The sequence below is a fragment of the Astyanax mexicanus genome, chromosome 20 (assembly GCF_023375975.1).
Source record: "Astyanax mexicanus isolate ESR-SI-001 chromosome 20, AstMex3_surface, whole genome shotgun sequence".
Lineage (NCBI taxonomy): Eukaryota > Metazoa > Chordata > Actinopteri > Characiformes > Acestrorhamphidae > Astyanax > Astyanax mexicanus.
In genome coordinates, this window is record NC_064427.1 from 1,784,321 (window position 1) to 1,802,913 (window position 18,593).

General features: G+C 42.3%; 1 protein-coding gene across 1 annotated transcript in view; it reads left to right on the plus strand.

Annotated features, from left to right (window-relative positions):
* Positions 1-18,593, plus strand: part of zswim6 (zinc finger, SWIM-type containing 6) — a 92,045-nt gene that overhangs the window by 49,084 nt on the left and 24,368 nt on the right. Inside the window, exons 2-4 of the mRNA XM_022680793.2 lie at positions 6,198-6,554; positions 10,320-10,468; positions 11,286-11,436. Of these exons, the coding sequence (XP_022536514.1) occupies positions 6,198-6,554; positions 10,320-10,468; positions 11,286-11,436 (657 nt within the window). The remainder of the gene's footprint in view (positions 1-6,197; positions 6,555-10,319; positions 10,469-11,285; positions 11,437-18,593) is intronic.

Sequence of the window (18,593 nt, forward strand, 5' to 3'; positions counted from 1 at the left end):
TGAACCCGTTCAGCCCCACCCCTCCTCACAGCGTCTGATTTAAAGGAGAATTCCAGCATTTTTTATCTTCTATTTTCTGTGTTTCTGCTTATTTTTGGTGCGAATTAATGAGCACAAATGCTGCACTGTAGAATTTATAAAAATAGTAAATCAATATATAGCGCCACCATGTGGAGTAGTAATAAAGCAATAACTCTAGCCATTCGAATTGAGGTCTGAGCACCACCTGTGTATCAATAAATATATCCATTTTTCATATAACGATATATATATATATCGTTGCTGTCCAATGAAAAACATGTATCTCCAAAACAGCAGCAAGTTCACAGGAGAGAGAAGAATCGAAACTAAAACTTCAAAACTTCAAAGTCAGTGTAAAATAAAACGTTTATTTCAGGTGATTTTGAAGAGTTTCTATTGGTCCGTTCATCTATAAATGTTGTCACAGTGTAAGAGACAGTTTGTGTTGCTTAAATTATGTAGTAAACTAAAAATCAACAAAAATGGAGATAATTGTTTTTCATAGGACAGCGACTATATGAACTGTGAACTCTGTCAACTCTTGTTGTGTTGTGATGTCATTCGCAGCTCTGATATCCGATATCTTAGGTAATTGAAACGCATCATTAATCCATATACTGTATATATATATATATATACACTGTATATACTCTCAAAAGGAGTATTTGGCTACAGGTCGCAGTGAAGCAGCTGCATGGTTTGGTTGCATGCAGCGCTGCAGCGTTTTGTTTTGCGGCTCGTTGCCATTTCCGCAGCCCCCCCCTCGCTGCAGATCTGTCTTTTGGGTCGGCGTGTAGGTCAAAGCTAATTGGACAGTTTTGAAATGGTAATGTTTTGGAAAGGGCAGTGGTGAGTGAGAAAGGTTACAGGTCTGTCTTCTGAAGACTGAGTTGGGAGAAGACGCTGGACGGATGGATGGATGAGGGGGTGTTGGGTGGTGGTTGGGGGGGTATATGTTGAGCAGGGCTGGATTTATGGCGGGCGTTTTTGGGAAAGCTCTCAGAGTTGTCCGTCTCTCAGAAGCCGGGTCCGTCCTCACGCTGTTCCGGTTCGTTTTTTATCAGCAGAAAAAAGCGGCGGCGGTCATTCTTCTTCATTTCCTTTGGAAGTGTGTGTGAGAATGACACGCTCGGCTGTCAGGCAGGAAATGAGGTGTTATCAATCTCCTGAAATCGGCGCTCCTGGCTCCCGGCTCCTCGCCGTAAACCCAGAGACTGGGCTTAAACCTTAAATCTGCGGCTCTGTTCTTCCTGAACCTCATTCCTGTTTCATATTTCATATTCCACGTTCCCTACAGACCTGCTGCAGTTTATCCTGTCAGGAAAATTTTACCTCAAAAACTGCAGATATTGTTCTCCAACAGTGAGTGTTCCATCAGACTAAGGTGCTGCCACTATGATTGGGAGAAGGCTGGTTCGAATCCTATTCATGCAGATTGCCATCAGCTGCCAGATTCCTGAGAGAGCACATTTGGTACAGTAGATGGCGCTCTCTCTTTCCCCTCATCACTCCTAGGGTGATGTGGATCAGCACAAGGCTGCGTCTGTGAGCTGATGTATCAGAACCGAGTCGCTGTGCTTTCCTCCGAGCGTCAGCAGCAGTTCAAAAAGAGGCGGAGTCTGACTTCACATGTATCGGTCTTAATGAGTAGGTTGGGTAATTGGCTTTGTAAATTGGGGAGAAAACGGAATAAGAGCATAAAAGTATTTTCTGTGTGCCATGTTGGTAACTCGATTGATGAATTTGTCCTGTTCAACAGAGGGAACTCTTGCTCTTACTTTTCTGGTGTGCACCTGATGAGAGCCAGTTTCATCATCATGTATTGAAATTGACTTTTAGATTGACTGACCTCAGTTTTTCTTAAAGTATTTTTTCTTTATTTAGTTGAGCAGTAGTTGCTTCTCATAATCTGGATTAGAACATTACTCAAATATTCACTATTCACTGTATACCTGTAACTCTACCTCTTCACTACTTTACTTTAACTGATGCTCTCAAACTAACATTATTAAGATACAAGAAATTCAAGTAATTAACTCTTGATGAGTTCAGCACAGCTGTTAACTGAAAACCTGATTTTTTTAAATAATGAAAAAAAAATGTCCAGACTGGTGCTGTGTGTCTTTAGTTACATTTTGAATAAAAGTTGCTTTACTCAGTATGTAATAGTATGTGTAGTGTATTAGTGTATTATCTGTAAACACTGGTGCGTTTTGACTGATATTAATCACTGTATTTTGATTAATATTGTGTATCGTAAAAACGATGTATGTAAACTATGTATTTCAGTATTTAAGTATTTTATTTTATACTCCTTCCCATCATCAATATCATCATCTTACGTAATTAAATAACTTCCTTTTACCTGATAAATCAGTATACGCTGTGTTTTTATTACAGCAGTATTAGCTATATAGAGCTGATCTCACCTTCTTAACCCGCTGAGATGATTTAACCCATTTAATCTCAGTGTAAGTAACGTCCACCATCAGCACCATCAGCAGCGTTAGCGCTGTGTTATTAGATTTCAGCTCGGTGTGATGAAAGCTCAGACTGGATATTAAGTGTAGATTGGTCTGCTGCACCGGTATGAATTGAATGAGCTCCACAGGGCTTCACCCGAGTGCTTTAATAAAACTGACCATCGAGGAGACGTCTTAATTAAACTCAGACTAATTGTGCTGCAGCTCCAGCCCTTCCATTAACAGTAGCTTAGCTTTAGCCGCGCGCTAACGCGTTTCCTCCTGCAGAAGTTAATGTATCGCTAGCTTCAGACTGACGTCACGCAGAGATCCATCAGCACATGGGTTAATATCTGCCATCCACAGCTTATAAAGTAATGATATATGATGATTATTACTCATTAATGTGAGGGATTTTAGAGCTGTAGACTGTGAGCTCCTGAATCCAGCGTTAGGGTTCGCTGAAAGTGAATAAAAAAAGCTCTGAAACTCAGGCTGAACGTTGTGCGATTTTAAATGTAAAAACTGTAAAAATAAATCCTGCATGTGATCATACACAATATCAATATCATAGAAATATTAAATGATTAAAAAGCTAAAACAATGTGATATTGCTGAAAGCATAGTACACTATTTTGTATTAGTTTTGTTATTAACTGTAGTTACTTTTAATTATTTCTTTGCAGTTTATATGAACGACGATTTATGTTGTTAAATTATATACTTTTTGTTTTACTTTTTTGTTACACTTATTATTTTATAAAAAGAAAATCAGGTTCTTGGTAATTTTTTGGTTTCTATTGAACGACTGTATAACCTGTTATATTTTATGGTCATATATTTTTTTGTTGCCATATTATATTCTTAATTTTTTTTTTTTTACTTTTTTAATGTTTTGTCATATTTTCAGGAATAGTATTGTTGCAAAAGTAGATGAAATAAGTGAAATATCACGATTTTCCCGGGTTTAGCGGCGTGTTTGTTGCGGCTGCAGTTGGTGGAGAATGCGGGCTGGGGGATGGGGTATTTGAATGGAGCGAGGTGCATGCGAGCAGAGCTCCAGTCGCAGCAGTTAGTGTAGCAGTCTTCACGGACAGTCGCGCAGGACGGAGGTGCAGCTAGGCTAATTATTTAGCAGTCTGTTGGAGAGCGGCGGGGAGGGAAGCGGCGTCTTTAACCCCGGCAAGCAGATGGCTCGGGGCTGATGAACTGTCCGGGAGCCAGCGCTCCGTGTGAGATGCGAACACTCGAGAGAATAGCGGCGCTCCCTCGGCAGCCTGCTCATTAACCAGCTCCCCGACTCCCCCAGCGCCTCTCGCGCCATGCCAAGCAAAATCATTTAGACTAGAGAAAGTGTGTGAGAGTGTGTGTGTGTGTGTGTGTGCAATCGTACATGCACTTAAAGCGTAAGAGTGTGTGTTCATTTAAAAAAAAAGAAATTAAAAAAAAGAAATAAAATTAATCTCTATTTTTGGGTGGGTTTATTTATTGCGCACTTGCGACGCTACTTTTGATTGGTTTAGCCCTCTGATGATGAATAGTGAATTCTCTCCAGTGTTTATTTATATTGCTCACTAAATCTACACTTTACTTTCATTATTACCCTCCTCCTCCTCCTCTTCCTCGGGGAGCGTTCAGCGCTAAATAATCTGAATTATGAAACTCGATGCTCTGTACTTCAGCTCAGGGTTGAAATGTTTTGTGTGGGCCGAGCTGGCAAATTTGAACCAAATTGTGATGAATCGCTGATTCATTATTTAAGTTATTTAAGTTTACACTATATTACCTTTTAATAAACGCCTGTTTACACCTTGTCACTCAATGTGAATAAAATATGGATTGTATGCTGATAGAATTTCAGCCACGTGCAATTACACTTGGCGTTCAAATGCGTTTCCAGTTAATCAGACTGTAATTGTTGGGAAATTTGCTAATTACGCTGTAACAATCATGTAAAGGTTGTACTGGCAGGAGGTTCAGTTGTCAGAAGTTTTACAGTGATGGATGTGTTTACACCTCTATAATGTGGTTCAAATTCATCTCAGACCATCTCCTAAAGTGATAGGAGTGATAGATCTGACTTGTATCTGTTTTAAGTGTGTTTCACACCATTTCATGAAGTTATTTGAGTAATAGATATAATTTGTATTTGTTTTAAATGTGTCTCAGATCATCTCCTGAACTGGTTTGAGTAATGAAACTGATTTGTACCTTTTATTAGGTGTGTCTCAGACCACATTCCGAAGTGATTTGAGTGATAGATCTGATTTGTATCTGTTTTAAGTGTGTATCTGTATTAGTCGTGTATAGGTGGCCATGCAGGCTAAGCCACTATAATCAGGAGATTGCTGGTTTGAATCACGGTCATGAAGCTTGCCATTAGCTGCCAGAGCCCTGAGAGAGCACAGTTCGTACATGTGTCAGTGGTTTTCTGTCTCTTCTATCTTTTTTTCTCACTCACAGTTTTTCTGTCTTTCTATCTCTCCCTCCTTTCTTTTGCCCTCTTTCTTCCTCTCTTTCTATCTCTCACCCTCTCTCTCTCGCCCTCTCTCACACTCTCTCTCGCCCCTTTCTTGTCCTGTCTCTCTTTTTATCTCTGTCTCGCTCTTTCTCACTCACACTGTTTCTGTTCTCTCTCTTTTTCTCTCTTTCTCTCGCCCCCTTTTTCTATTCTCTATCCCCTACTCTCACTCACAATTTTTCTGTTACTCTACTCACACTGTTTCTCTCTTTCTCTCTCTCTCTCTCTCTCTTTCTCTCTCTCTCTCTCTCTCTGGTTGGGAGTGGCTCATTAGTGTCTACTTTACTTCCTAATCAGCGTATGATAGCCCCGCCCCTCTTGGCCCGACAGCACAGCCACATCAAACGTATTCAAATGAGCAGCTGCATTATTCAGCTCAGCCTTTGTAGTGGCACACGCCAGTCACATGGCAGCTCCGCCCACCCCCATCACACACCCCTCCCCCTCCCCATGTTGAGTCTCGCTCCACACACACACACACACACTATACACTCACACACTACACACTCACACACACACTATACACTCACACTACGCACACACACGCAGTCACACACATCTGTTAGCCACCAGGGGATTGAGGGATCGTGTCTCAGATAAGAAACAGGTTAAGATGATGTTTTTTGGGAGTTTTTACACCTGAAAGACCAAACCAGATTCTGAACTGATCTTCAGTGTGTTACAGTGTGTATTCTGTGCTAATTTAGCCTGTATAGTTTCTGTTTCACACTGCAGTTTAGTGATTTTTCAGTTCAGAGAATTGCCTTTTTCCAGGTGTTGTGCTAAATTCTGCCTCCCTGCCAGAATCTGCCTCCCTTTAAGTGCGGGAACAACAACGGGTAATCGGTCCAAATGTCTGAATCTGTTTATACTGCAAACAAACCGGATCGTAGTTCAGTTAATAGGCTTTACCAAGACTTTTTCAAAATGTGTTTTAGCTAAGAGGCTAAATGCTAACACCTCAGCACACACTGTGTTCCAGTGTTCCAGTGCCACTGTGTTGGCAGTACTTTTCTATAGGAACCAGACGTTCAGCACCCACTGCTGACACAGATGTGCAACAGCACAAACTAAACAACTGCAGACCAATGCATAGAAGGTTTTAAAGAGATTAAAAGTGATTTTTGTAATCTTTTCTCCATATAAAGATCCCAGTTTAACCCTGTCTCTCTCTCTCTTTGTCTCTCTCTCAGGTTTTCATCTCAGCGGGACAGTAACAGAACCGGCGACGGCTTCGGAGCCGGAGGTGGTGTGCAGCGTGGCCATCAGCTTCGACCGCTGTAAGATCACCTCGGTGACGTGCGGCTGCGGCAACAAGGACATCTTCTACTGTGCTCACGTGGTGGCGCTCAGCCTGTACCGCGTACGGCGGCCCGAGCAGGTCAAACTGCACCTGCCCATTTCAGAGACGCTCTTCCAGATGAACCGGGACCAGCTGCAGAAGTTCGTACAGTACCTCATCACCGTCCATCACACCGAGGTTCTGCCCACGGCCCAGAAACTGGCGGACGAAATCCTCTCACAGAACTCCGAGATCAACCAAGTGCACGGTGAGGAGCTCCTCCACAGGTTCCTCACAGCACAGAGATACACCCAGGCCCAGGTCCTGACCCAGGAACCTGCAGCACAGCCAGCCCGGCAGCTGGAGCCAAATCCCGGCATGGATCTTTACTTTCTGGGCCTGGATTACCCACCTCTGTTCACGGCCATGAAAAAAAAAAAGTCATTTTTGGAGGTTTCTATTGGTCCATTCAGTATAGGACTCGATATAAAATACAATCATCATATTACCACTCACTGTGTTCAGCACAGAGAATTACAAGGTTTTGAATGTAATGTTATATATGTGTGTGATTCAGTTCTCATGTGTTTAGAGATTTAGAAGAGTGAGGTAGAGCACAGAAGAGTGAGGTAGAGTGAAGCAAAAGGGTAGAGTGAGTTAAGTGGAGCATGACAGAGTGAGAGTAAAGTGGGGTAGAGTAAGGTAGAGTGAGGTAAAGTGGAATAGAGTGAGGTTAAGTGGGGTAGAGTGAGATAAAGCAGAATAGAGTGTGGTAATGTGGGACAGAGTGAGGTAAGTGGAGAATGGTAGAGTGAGGTAAAGTGGGGTAGAGAGAGGTTAAGTGGGGTAGAGTGAGATAAAGGAGAATAGAGTGTGGTAATGTGGGACAGAGTGAGGTAAAATCTGGTAGAATGGGGCAAAGCAAGCTAGAGTAAAATAGAAAGGTGTAGGGAGTGAAATAGAGGGTGACAGAGTGAGGTAAAGTAGGAGAGAGTGAGGAAGAGCACAGCAGAGTGAGGTAAAGTAGGAGAGAGTGAGGAAGAGCACAGCAGAGTGAGGTAAAGTAGGAGAGAGTGAGGTAGAGCACAGCAGAGTGAGGTAAAGTAGGAGAGAGTGAGGTAGAGCACAGCAGAGTGAGGTAAAGTAGGAGAGAGTGAGGTAGTGCACAGCAGAGTGAGGTAAAGTAGGAGAGAGTGAGGTAAAAAGAGGTAAAGTGGAGTAGAGCACAGCAGAGTGAGGTACAGTAGGAGAGAGTGAGGAAGAGCACAGCAGAGTGAGGTAAAGTAGGAGAGAGTGAGGTAGTGCACAGCAGAGTGAGGTAAAGTAGGAGAGAGTGAGGTAAAGTAGGAGAGAGTGAGGTAAAAAGAGGTAAAGTGGAGTAGAGCACAGCAGAGTGAGGTAAAGTAGGAGAGAGTGAGGTAGAGCACAGCAGAGTGAGGTAAAGTAGGAGAGAGTGAGGTAAAGTAGGAGAGAGTGAGGTAAAAAGAGGTAAAGTGGAGTAGAGCACAGCAGAGTGAGGTAAAGTAGGAGAGAGTGAGGTAGAGCACAGCAGAGTGAGGTAAAGTAGGAGAGAGTGAGGTAGAGCACAGCAGAGTGAGGTAAAGTAGGAGAGAGTGAGGTAGAGCACAGCAGAGTGAGGTAAAGTAGGAGAGAGTGAGGAAGAGCACAGCAGAGTGAGGTAAAGTAGGAGAGAGTGAGGTAGAGCACAGCAGAGTGAGGTAAAGTAGGAGAGAGTGAGGTAGAGCACAGCAGAGTGAGGTAAAGTAGGAGAGAGTGAGGTAGAGCACAGCAGAGTGAGGTAAAGTAGGAGAGAGTGAGGAAGAGCACAGCAGAGTGAGGTAAAGTAGGAGAGAGTGAGGAAGAGCACAGCAGAGTGAGGTAAAGTAGGAGAGAGTGAGGTAGAGCACAGCAGAGTGAGGTAAAGTAGGAGAGAGTGAGGTAGAGCACAGCAGAGTGAGGTAAAGTAGGACAGAGTGAGGTAAAAAGAGGTAAAGTGGAGTAGAGCACAGCAGAGTGAGGTAGACATTAAGCTCAGCTCTGGGGTCTGTCCTGGGGGTGGATGATATGACCAAAAAAAGTCGAGAGTCGATATATCTCTGTAAATGATAAAATATGAGGAAAAATAACCTTTATTCACCAATAACATAAAACACTGCATAAACTGTTATTATAAATATACATAATTACTGTGTGTGTTGAAGTTGAATTGAGTTGTATTAGTTTAAATATATTGAATAGATCAATATATTGATGATATATTGCTCAGTCCAGGGCTTTCCTGCTGTCTGCAGCTGCACTGCTGTTTATCTAATTCTGAAATATTTTATTTAATCATTTTATTACAGACCAGTTTTACTATAAAACACAGCAGCTGAAGTTAGCTTTTTAACTAGAGTTTTTTTTATTTCCTCACACTAGTGGTATCCTCAGCTCTACCCTCAGCCTCACGGGCGAGGGGGCGATCCCGGGCAGGGTGACGTGACGCTCTGCGGGGGGGTAAAGTCCTGGTGCTGTGCCGGTGTCGGCGTGAGGCACAATGGCTGTATTATATTTCACTTTTGTGGGGAAGGGGAAATGTAAAGCGGATGTTTCGGTTATGGAAAGAGAGACGCAGAGGGTGAAGCGTCAGATTCTGGAGTCGGAGGGAAAGGAAGTGCTTTCATCAGGAGTTCAGGGCTGGAATGCAGGAAGCTGATTTGATGTGGTGCTTCGTAAATCTTTATAACAAGACTGTGAGCGTTTAAATCATCAGACCTTTCTTTTGTTTGGGGTTGGGGTGAGGGGTGGGTGGGGGTTGGTGTTTATTGGATTGGGGGGGTTCCTTGTCATCTTCCGTCACACATGCGCTGCATTTCCTTTTCCAAACCCAAACAGACCTCCCCCGGTCTGATCATCTCACGCGGTCTGATCATCTCACGCGGTCTGATCATCTCACGCGGTCTGATCATCTCACGCGGTCTGGACCGGATTAGCGCTGGTTGTGTTGGTCGGACGTGGGAGGAACAGATATGTCGACCATTTGTTTTTCTCTGGTTCTGCTTATCTAGAACTCGTGTTTACTACGTATATTAACATACAGTATATGGGGCCATTCCACCGAATAGGTGCCATTTGCTTGTTGTAACTCTGTCAAATTAAAGTTATTTTTTAAAGTTATTTATTTAACTCTGAATCTAAAAACACATGTATTTAACTATTATATACAAAACATGTTCTAGTCTAATCTCAGGCAGCTTTACTTCATTTTTTACAAGATTTCTAATCCAAAGATGTTTACAAAATACATGCAACATTTAAAAAGCATGTTTAAAAAAAAATCCACTAATTCCTTTGATTTTCTCTCAAGAAAGTCTTTATTTGAAAGAAATGGTTGATATTTATATGATAATATGATATTTATGACAAAACAATCACTTCTGTTATTGGAACTCACTTCTTTTGCTGGAACTCATCCCTGTTACTTTTTATGTTTTGAGTAACATGACTAAAAGTAACAGGAATGAGTTTTAGCATAGAATTAGCAAAAACATGAAAAATAGCTAAACAGCGTTTATGCTAATAGCACGAGGACACTGAGCACATTCTAGTGATTTTTTTCTCTAAATTTGTATCTTAAAAATAAACCAATAAGATGTAAGAATGAATTTAGGTAACAGGACTGAGTGTTGAGATTGAGCTGCTCAGTTATCGTTACAATAAGATCAAATATACAGAAAAAAAACTAATGAGGGAACTTTTAATTTTGGTCTTATCATGATCTTCAGAAGAACCAGCTGATGATGTCACTTCCTGTTGTAGATGTGACTTCCTGTTGTAGAATGTTCCAGATTAATGTTTCAGTTGTTCAGGGTAATGTGTTACGGTAACAGGACTGAGTGAAACAGATCACTGTAACCCAGATCTGTGTCTGAAGTTGTGCTTGTTTGTCTTTAAAGGACTTTAAGGACGAGAGCTGACTGATTTTATTTATTTATTTAATGTATTTATTAATGTTTGCTGTGTGTGTGTGTGTGTGTGTGTGTGTGTGTGCTAGGGGCCCCGGACCCCACGGCAGGGGCCAGCGTGGACGATGAGAACTGCTGGCATCTTGATGAAGAGCAGGTCCAGGAACAGGTCAAGCTCTTCCTGTCCCAGGGGGGCTACCACGGCTCGGGCAAGCAGCTCAACCTCCTCTTCTCCAAGGTGGGACGACTATAATAATAATGATACACTACACACAGTGATGATACACTACAGGACCGGGTCACTACAGGACCGGGTCATTACAGGACCCCTGGAATAGATACAGATTTACACCCGTGTGTCACAGCGAGCTGAATTTATTTATTGTATTTTTTTCCTACATAGTAAATGAATGGTGAAGTCATACAGTCTTTGAAGGAACACATAAGGAATCATGTAGTAGCTTAAAAACAGTGTTAAACAAACCAAAATACTCTGAGAAACGTATCCTGTACAACAGAAGAAACTCTTGCTCTTCCTTTACTTTCCTGGGATGGTCCTGATTAGTGCCAGTTTCATCATTATTCTGTTTTTTTATGTTATTTCCGCTGACTGCAGATACTTTAAAAGTTCTTAAAATTCTTCTTTTAGGATTGACTGTATATTTAATAAGTATTTTTTTTTATTATTATTTAGTTGAGTAGTTGTTGCTTCTCATAATCTGGATTAGAACATTACTGAAATATTCACTATTCACTGTATACCTGTAACTCTACCTCTTCACTACTTTACTTTAACTGATGCTCTCAAACTAACATTATTAAGAGACAAGAAATTCAAGTAATTAACTCTTGATGAGTTCAGCACAGCTGTTAACTGAAAGCCTGAATTCCAGGTGACTCTACCTCATAAAGCTGACTGAGAAAATCCAGCCAAAGCTACTTTGAAACTACTATCTAAAATATAAAACATATTCTGGTTTGTTTAACACTTTTTTGTGTGTATGTGTGTTTGTGTGTGTGTGTGTGTGTGTGTGTGTGTGTGTGTGTGTGTTTAGGTGCGGGAGATGCTGAAGATGCGGGACTCGAATGGGGCGCGGATGCTGACGCTGATCACAGAACAGTTCATGGCTGATCCTCGTCTGGCTCTGTGGAGACAACAGGGAACCACCATGACGGATAAATACCGACAGCTCTGGGACGAACTGGGTGAGTCCGTCCTCCCACTGCGGCCTGAACTGCACTGACCAATCAGATGCTGGATAAATTACCATACAGAATCAAGCCTATGAAAATCACTGATAAAATCCTCATAAATAGTTTGTATTATTTTTATCTGTAATACAGCTTATTCTGGCTACTGCGCTTGCGCAGATCTCCATATCGACGGGAACAGGGCTTTTCTCTAATAGCACACTGACACTCCTTCACTCTCAGCTTAAGCAGCGAGCTGATTGGCTTTTGTTAACGAAGGGCGGGACTTCAGGTAGACTATCCTTAATTGGACATAATTGAACCAGTGGCTGTTAGTCCGTCTCTTATTAGAATTAACTCTATAAAAAGTCAATCTATAAGAAAAGGGTTTTTTGGTCATTTTAAGTGAACAGTTGGTGATTATCTTAGTTTTTAGCTCCAGCTTGTTTGTACAGCATTGTGTTGAATGGATTTCTGAGCTGAACGGACAGTGAGGTTTGTGTAAATTGTGTTATTTATCGTATCTCGTCAGCGTGATTGTGAGTTTATGTCGGTGATGTTTGGCTTGACTGCGTTCAGGCCTGTGCTGATCCACCTGCGTCCCCGAGGACGTCCATTTAGAAGACGCTTCCGCTGCCAGTTTGCACATTTGCAGCATTTGCTGTTGATCAATATTGCATATTCTTTTCCCACTTAAGCCGTCCCCCAGGCTTTCTGCTGAAATATTGTGAGTCGGACTGTAGCAGCAGCCTTTCACCCAACGATCCCTGCTGTTCTAAAAAGAACCGGGACGGAGTTTTACTGGAAGGGACGGGGTAAGATTTGGGGAATTATATTGGTATAAGCGAAATTCTGTTGCTGGATAAATTCACACAAGGATTCAAGCCCATTATAAATAGGCGGGAATAAAAAAACATGTGTTTAAAACAAATTATACTGCCTAATCAATACGTAAATTCTATATAATCCATCAAAGCATTTGTTAAGATTGTTGCTTAAATACTTTAGTACATATATGATCGGTTTCCCGTTTTGAATGGATAATTTCCATTGAAATAAAGCTATATGTTATAATTAGGCTTAATCTCTGTCTGGGAGACTTATGTGATTTATGATTTATGTACAACCCTGCAGAAATAGTGTAAATACAGTGTGTTGAAAATATGGGATACACAGTTCACATATCCATGCTTTAAAAATCTTTGGAATTCTACACATATTTTTACAATTTTTGTTATTATCATTGTTGTTATTATCATTTAGCTTCTGAATAAATTCCCACACAGATTCAAGCCCATGATAAACATGCTGGATTAGGAGAAAAAATGTTTTTAAAACTATTTATAGTGTGATAAACATATATAACTTCATAAAACATAAATTATATATAATTCATTAAAGCATTTGTTCAATTTTTTGCTTAAATTCTTAGTAGTAGCACATATATGATCAGTTTCCCAGACAAAGATTAATCTCAGTCTTGGACTAAACAGCATTTTGAATGGATAATTCCTATTGAAATAAAGCTATAGGTTATAATTAGGCCTAATTAATCCCTGTCTGAGAGGCTGACCTATAATGTACAATCTTGCAGAAATAGTGTAAATAGAGTGGGTTAAAAATGTGGGATACACAGTTCACATATCCATGCTTTAAAAAGCTTTGGAATTCTTTCCAATTATTAAACCCATTTTTTTTGTTTTAAGTTTAACCGGACAAAAATCAATAGCAGAATAAAATAAAAGTAAAAGACATTTTTAATTTAAATGAGATTTATAAAATAGTTTAAAACAAAAAAAGTTTTTAAGTAAAATGTGGGGTGTTATATCGGTACGGTATATCACTGGCTAAACAGTCCAATAAAAAAGCAGACCCGCTCCCTGTGTTTAAAGCTGTGCTGTTGGATGAAAGCTGTGTAAATTGGACGGCTGTGTAATCATTTTAATTGTGACTGGCTTGCCTCGGCGCTCAGGCTGCCAGCGCCCAAAACCGTGTGATGTTCCCTCAATTCTGCTTTGGCACCGGGGCCGGCCGGCACTACAGCGCGGGGCCGGGTCCCCGAGAGCGGGGAGAGAGAGGCTCGGGGCCCAAGTAACGAGGAGACTCCAGAACAAGCTTACAGTGAGAATTCTGCACAAAAATCAATTAGAGGAATTTTCTGCCGTTACCCAAATACAGCCAATCAGCAAATACAGGATTAATACAGGTTAAATTAGCCAATCACACACAGCATACTCTTAACCAGAAACCACCCACCAACTGTAAGCATCTGTACGTAGTGGGGACTCTGCGTTCAGGTCTGTACGTAGTGGGGACTCTGCGTTCAGGTCTGTACGTAGTGGGGACTCTGCGTTCAGGTCTGTACGTAGTGGGGACTCTGCGTTCAGGTCTGTACGTAGTGAGGACTCTGCGTTCAGGTCTGTACGTAGTGGGGACTCTTCGTTCAGGTCTGTACGTAGTGGGGACTCTGCGTTCAGGTCTGTACGTAGTGGGGACTCTGCGTTCAGGTCTGTACGTAGTGGGGACTCTGCGTTCAGGTCTGTACGTAGTGGGGACTTGGCGTTTGTCTATAAGCTACAGTACAGACTCAGACTCAGGTGTGTCTCTGAGGTTTTCGGCCATTTTGCACGGGGAAGCGTTCTCCCTCTCTGTGAAAGTGAAGGAGGGGTTCTACCTCATTAAAAGGCGAGTGAGAAAAGTGAGAGAGATGGACCTCTCTCTCTTTTTCTCTCACTCTCTGTTTCGTTCTGTCTTCCCTGGATCTGCCTTTCTCTGATGAATCACTGGGTCTGTCAGCTCCGTAATTGGAGAGGCCTTCGTTATGAAGGCTGCACCCCCCATGGCTCTCTCTCTTTCTCTCTCTCTCTTTCTCTCTCTCTCTCTCTCTCTCTCTCTCTCTCTCTTTCTTTCTCTCACTTTTGCTCACCCTCAGCCCTCAACCCCCCCCTCCTCCTCCTCCTCTTCTATCTCCTGACAGGAGCGATAATGCTAAGACCGTTTCATTAAATCCCGGACACTTAATGTGACACCAGCGGTCAGGTAGGAGCTGTGGAGGTGTGGTGGTGGGGGTGGGGGTGGGGGGGTGGATTGGGCTGAGGTGAGGAGATGGAGGTGTGGTGGTGTGGGGTTGAGGAGGTTGAGATGGAGATGGAGGTGGGGGAGGGGGAAGTGAGGTTACAGCACAGTCTCCTTTAACACAGGCTTCTCCAGCCTCAGCACAGGTATTTCAGGCTCCATCGTGTTCTCCATTTCGCTGTGCTGTGATTGGACCCCTTTAGTTAGAGGGAATAAAGGCCTCGGTGGGATTGGTAGAGGATGCTGAGGGTTTAGTTGAAGTTAAACTGTGTAACTCTGTGTTAAATCCTGTATTATTACTCTACCAGCTCAGGCTGCATAATATTCACTCCTTCTCTCTGTGACGCTTCTGTTTCTCTGTATCTCAGCTTGTCCAGAAATGCATGTGTAAAGCGTGATCTTCAGCAGATGGTATGATGCTAGCTTTCTCACAGTGGCCTGTTTAATTGTTTGATGTTTGATTCCCTGTAAGAGTCTTACAGCTAAGGTTGGAACTCTTAACTTTCGTCTACCTGTGTAACCGGACTGACATGAATGTCAGGTAAATACCATAAATGTAAAAGTACTAAATTATCATTTTGAATATTCAGATAAAAAAAAAAAAGAGAGATCTGAGATCTCAGCCGGGGTAAAAGCTGCCATGCTAACAGACAGCCGGCCTTGGCTGTGTACTTAGTGTGTGGGGCAGTTTAGCTGCAATGCTAACGGTTGGCTTTGGCAGGCTTGAAGCGTGTTATCCAGCATGCTATCTGTACTATACTACTGATTTTAGTTTATTATAAGAGTTGATGAAGATAAAATCAGTTGGATTTTTCTGCCCTTTTTTCTCCACTATCGGTGTGTTTAAATCTCTGTAACTGGTGCCAAACTCATGCAACATTTTTTTTTAAATGTAAAGAGTTAACTTAGCATCACGCTCTGTATCAGTTTACTCAGTTTGCTTAGTGTATTCCTTTTAAAAAACTGTCTGTTTCCAGCTGTGTGATACGAGCTGTACAGGATTAGAGTATAGTACTGTTAGCTTAGCTTACTTAGCTAGATTTAGCATGTGTTTGTTTACTAAAGTAAAAGACAGCTTTTCTCTGTGTAAATTTTACTCACATGTGATCTACTGTGGTAGATACTTTCCTGTCTTCTTTATGTATTCCTAGTTTCACATTAAAAGTCCTCAGCTGCACTACACTGTATTTAACGCATGTGTGTGTGAGTGTGAGCCTACATGTTTTGCGCATGTGTGGATTAATTTATACAGCGAAGCCCAATATTGTTTTAATTAATCTGGGCATGGGGGGCTTTGCGGTGAAAGCGACTCCTTTTCATCCGGCTGGCGTCTGAGGGGGGAGACGAACGAGGAGGGGAGAGAAAATTAGGCCATGACTTTTCTCTGCTGACATAATTACACCGGCGGGCTCTAATCCTGTACATTATCCGGCGCGGAGCCGAGCGCGGCGCGCAACGAGACAATGGGAAGGTAAAGGAGCTGAAGATGCTCCATTAGGACACGCCGCCGTGTTTCGTATTTTCCTCGCCGGCGTCCCCGAGCTCGCCGGCTTATCTTGATCTTCGTCATAATGAATTACAGCTGCCGCGGTGTCCCGAGCTCCCGCGCCGCGGCGTTCTGCGGACGGCGAACGGCGGAACAATAGGATCCTCCGATTATTGAGGGGTTTACCAGCGAACGCCGCGGCTGCCTGACTGAACTTACAGCAGGAGAAAAATGGCTGCTGCTCCAGAGGCCTTTTGTTGTGCTGTGATAGCATTCTGGATGCTTAGCTAGAAGATTAAAATTAGATAAAATTAGACTAAAATTACAGTAATATAGCCAACTTTAGCTTATCTTGGTAACACTAGATGTGGTTATAATGGATTATAATTAATGATTTCGCACTGTAATATAATTATAATTAATTGATATTCCTAAAAAAAAGCTATTAAAAGCCTTATAATCCAGTGCACATTATGTATGAAAGTATTCTACCAATCCGGTATTAAGGAGCAGTAAAGCCCCTCCGCTGAAGTACAGAGTTATACAGGTGAGTTTTCAGTGAAGTTACTCCAGCACTAAGGCTGGAGCAGTGTTAGCATTAGCCGCAGCTAACCGCAGTGCTAAGCGCTAGCTCTTTCACCGTTCAGAGGTGAGTATACCAGACTGTAGTCTGTGCGTTTACTGTGTTAAAATAAGCTACGTGGGATGAACCGCTAGTTAATATTGCGCTGGTTTATCGGAACACTCAGCGTTTCTCAGTGCTGTTAGTTGCTGTTGGGTGGCATTAGCCCGGTTAGCGGTTAGCTGCTAATGCAACTGCTACTGCTACTTTACCCTGCCTTAGTGCTGAAGAAATGTAGGAATCTAAGCTTACTGTAAATAAACTGAAGCAATTTACTCACAGACGCAGCCTTGTGCTGATCCACATCACCCTAGGAGTCATGAGGAAAAAGAGCGCCATCTACTGTACTGTACCCACCCAGAGAGAGCAAGGCTCTACAATTGTGCTCTCTCTGGGCTCCGGCAGCTGATAGCAAGCTGCATGACCAGGATTCAAACCAGCAATCTATTTTCTGATCACAGTGGCAGCGCTTTAGACTGATGAATCACTTCTGTAATTAATTGATTAAACATCATTTTTGAAAAATCATTAGCATTAATTATTATCACTCCCCTGGGTGTGGCTGGGGGCGTGGCCACAGATTTTTATATATTTATTTTTGATTCGGTTTGTTTTGATCTCTTCTATCCATCCTATTCTCTTCTTCTTCTTCTTCTTCTTCTGTTGTCCTTGACAACAAAGGCCCGCCTCGCGTTGTGCTCCCCCTCCCCTCCCCCACCCTTCCCTTTATATTCCACGTGTCCTCACTTCCATCTCCCGCCTCCTTTCTTCCTTTTCTCACTTTTTCATCCTTTGTCTGCCTTTCCTCATTTTTTAGCTCTCTCTAATTGTTCATCTGCCATCATATATTTCTCTCTCTCTCTCTCTCTCTCTCTCTCTCTCTCTCTTCCCCCAGCTCATCCCTCCATCCCCACGCCCCCCCTGTCTGTACACTGCAGGTATTCTGAGTGTGTTATTGTGGCTCTCGCTTGGGGAGTGAATAAAGCATCACACACAGGCCGTACAGCACGGGCCTCGCACCCGAGCCCAGAGCCCATACATCACCGCCTAATGCAGCCGGCGGGAGGACTTAGAGCCGGCACGAGACCCGGCACTGCCAGCCTGGGAGACGGGCGCAGTTTTTACCCCGTATCGATCCGCCGCTCGCTGAGAGCTTTCTGTCATTTCTGTTTTGTACGTGTCGGTCAGAATAAAGCACCCCGGAGCTTCACCGGAGGAGATTTGGGGAAGAATAGAGTGAGTGTAGAATTGCACTCGGCCATCTGGCCTTATGAGAAAAGCTATACAAAATCTGAAACGTGTCCGAGGTTTAAATATAGCCGATATACTGAGTATCATCATCACTGCTGTACAGGTAAAGTGCTGCTGTACCTTTTTGTAGAGGAGAACAAAAACCCAGCAAGTTTAAAAAGCTACTAAACCCTAAATCATATTTTTATTTCATTATTAGCTGAAATGTGTTCCTTTAAGTTAATGAAATATACCAGTCCTGCTTAAAAATGTATAAACATTTCCTAAATAGTGCGGCACCATTTTCACGATTAATTCAGTTTTTATGAAATTTTCAAAATGTAGTAATCGCGATTTTACATCTGTACATACAGACATCTTATGTTTTTAGTCTTAAATATCCAATATCCAAAAACGCTCCTCATTTCTGAAGTGTTTATCTGTCTTACTTTGGTTACTGACGCCTCCCACAGACTAACCCGCGCACATTTTCTAAACATTCTGAAAAAAGTTCCAGCACTGTTCCAGCACTTTCCACACAAACACCCGGTGAAATAAAGCATATATAATCTAGAAATGAATCCTATCGTTTCTACAAACTACAGCATCATCGCTTTCCAGTGAGAATCTGTGATTAATTGTGGAAAACATTAATAATAATCTCACCTCTCTTCTGTGACTCGTTTAGTGTGTTATTTCTCAATTTTTCACTGTCTGAGTTTCTCCATGGCTGTGTGTAGATACGAGGTCTGCGCGTGA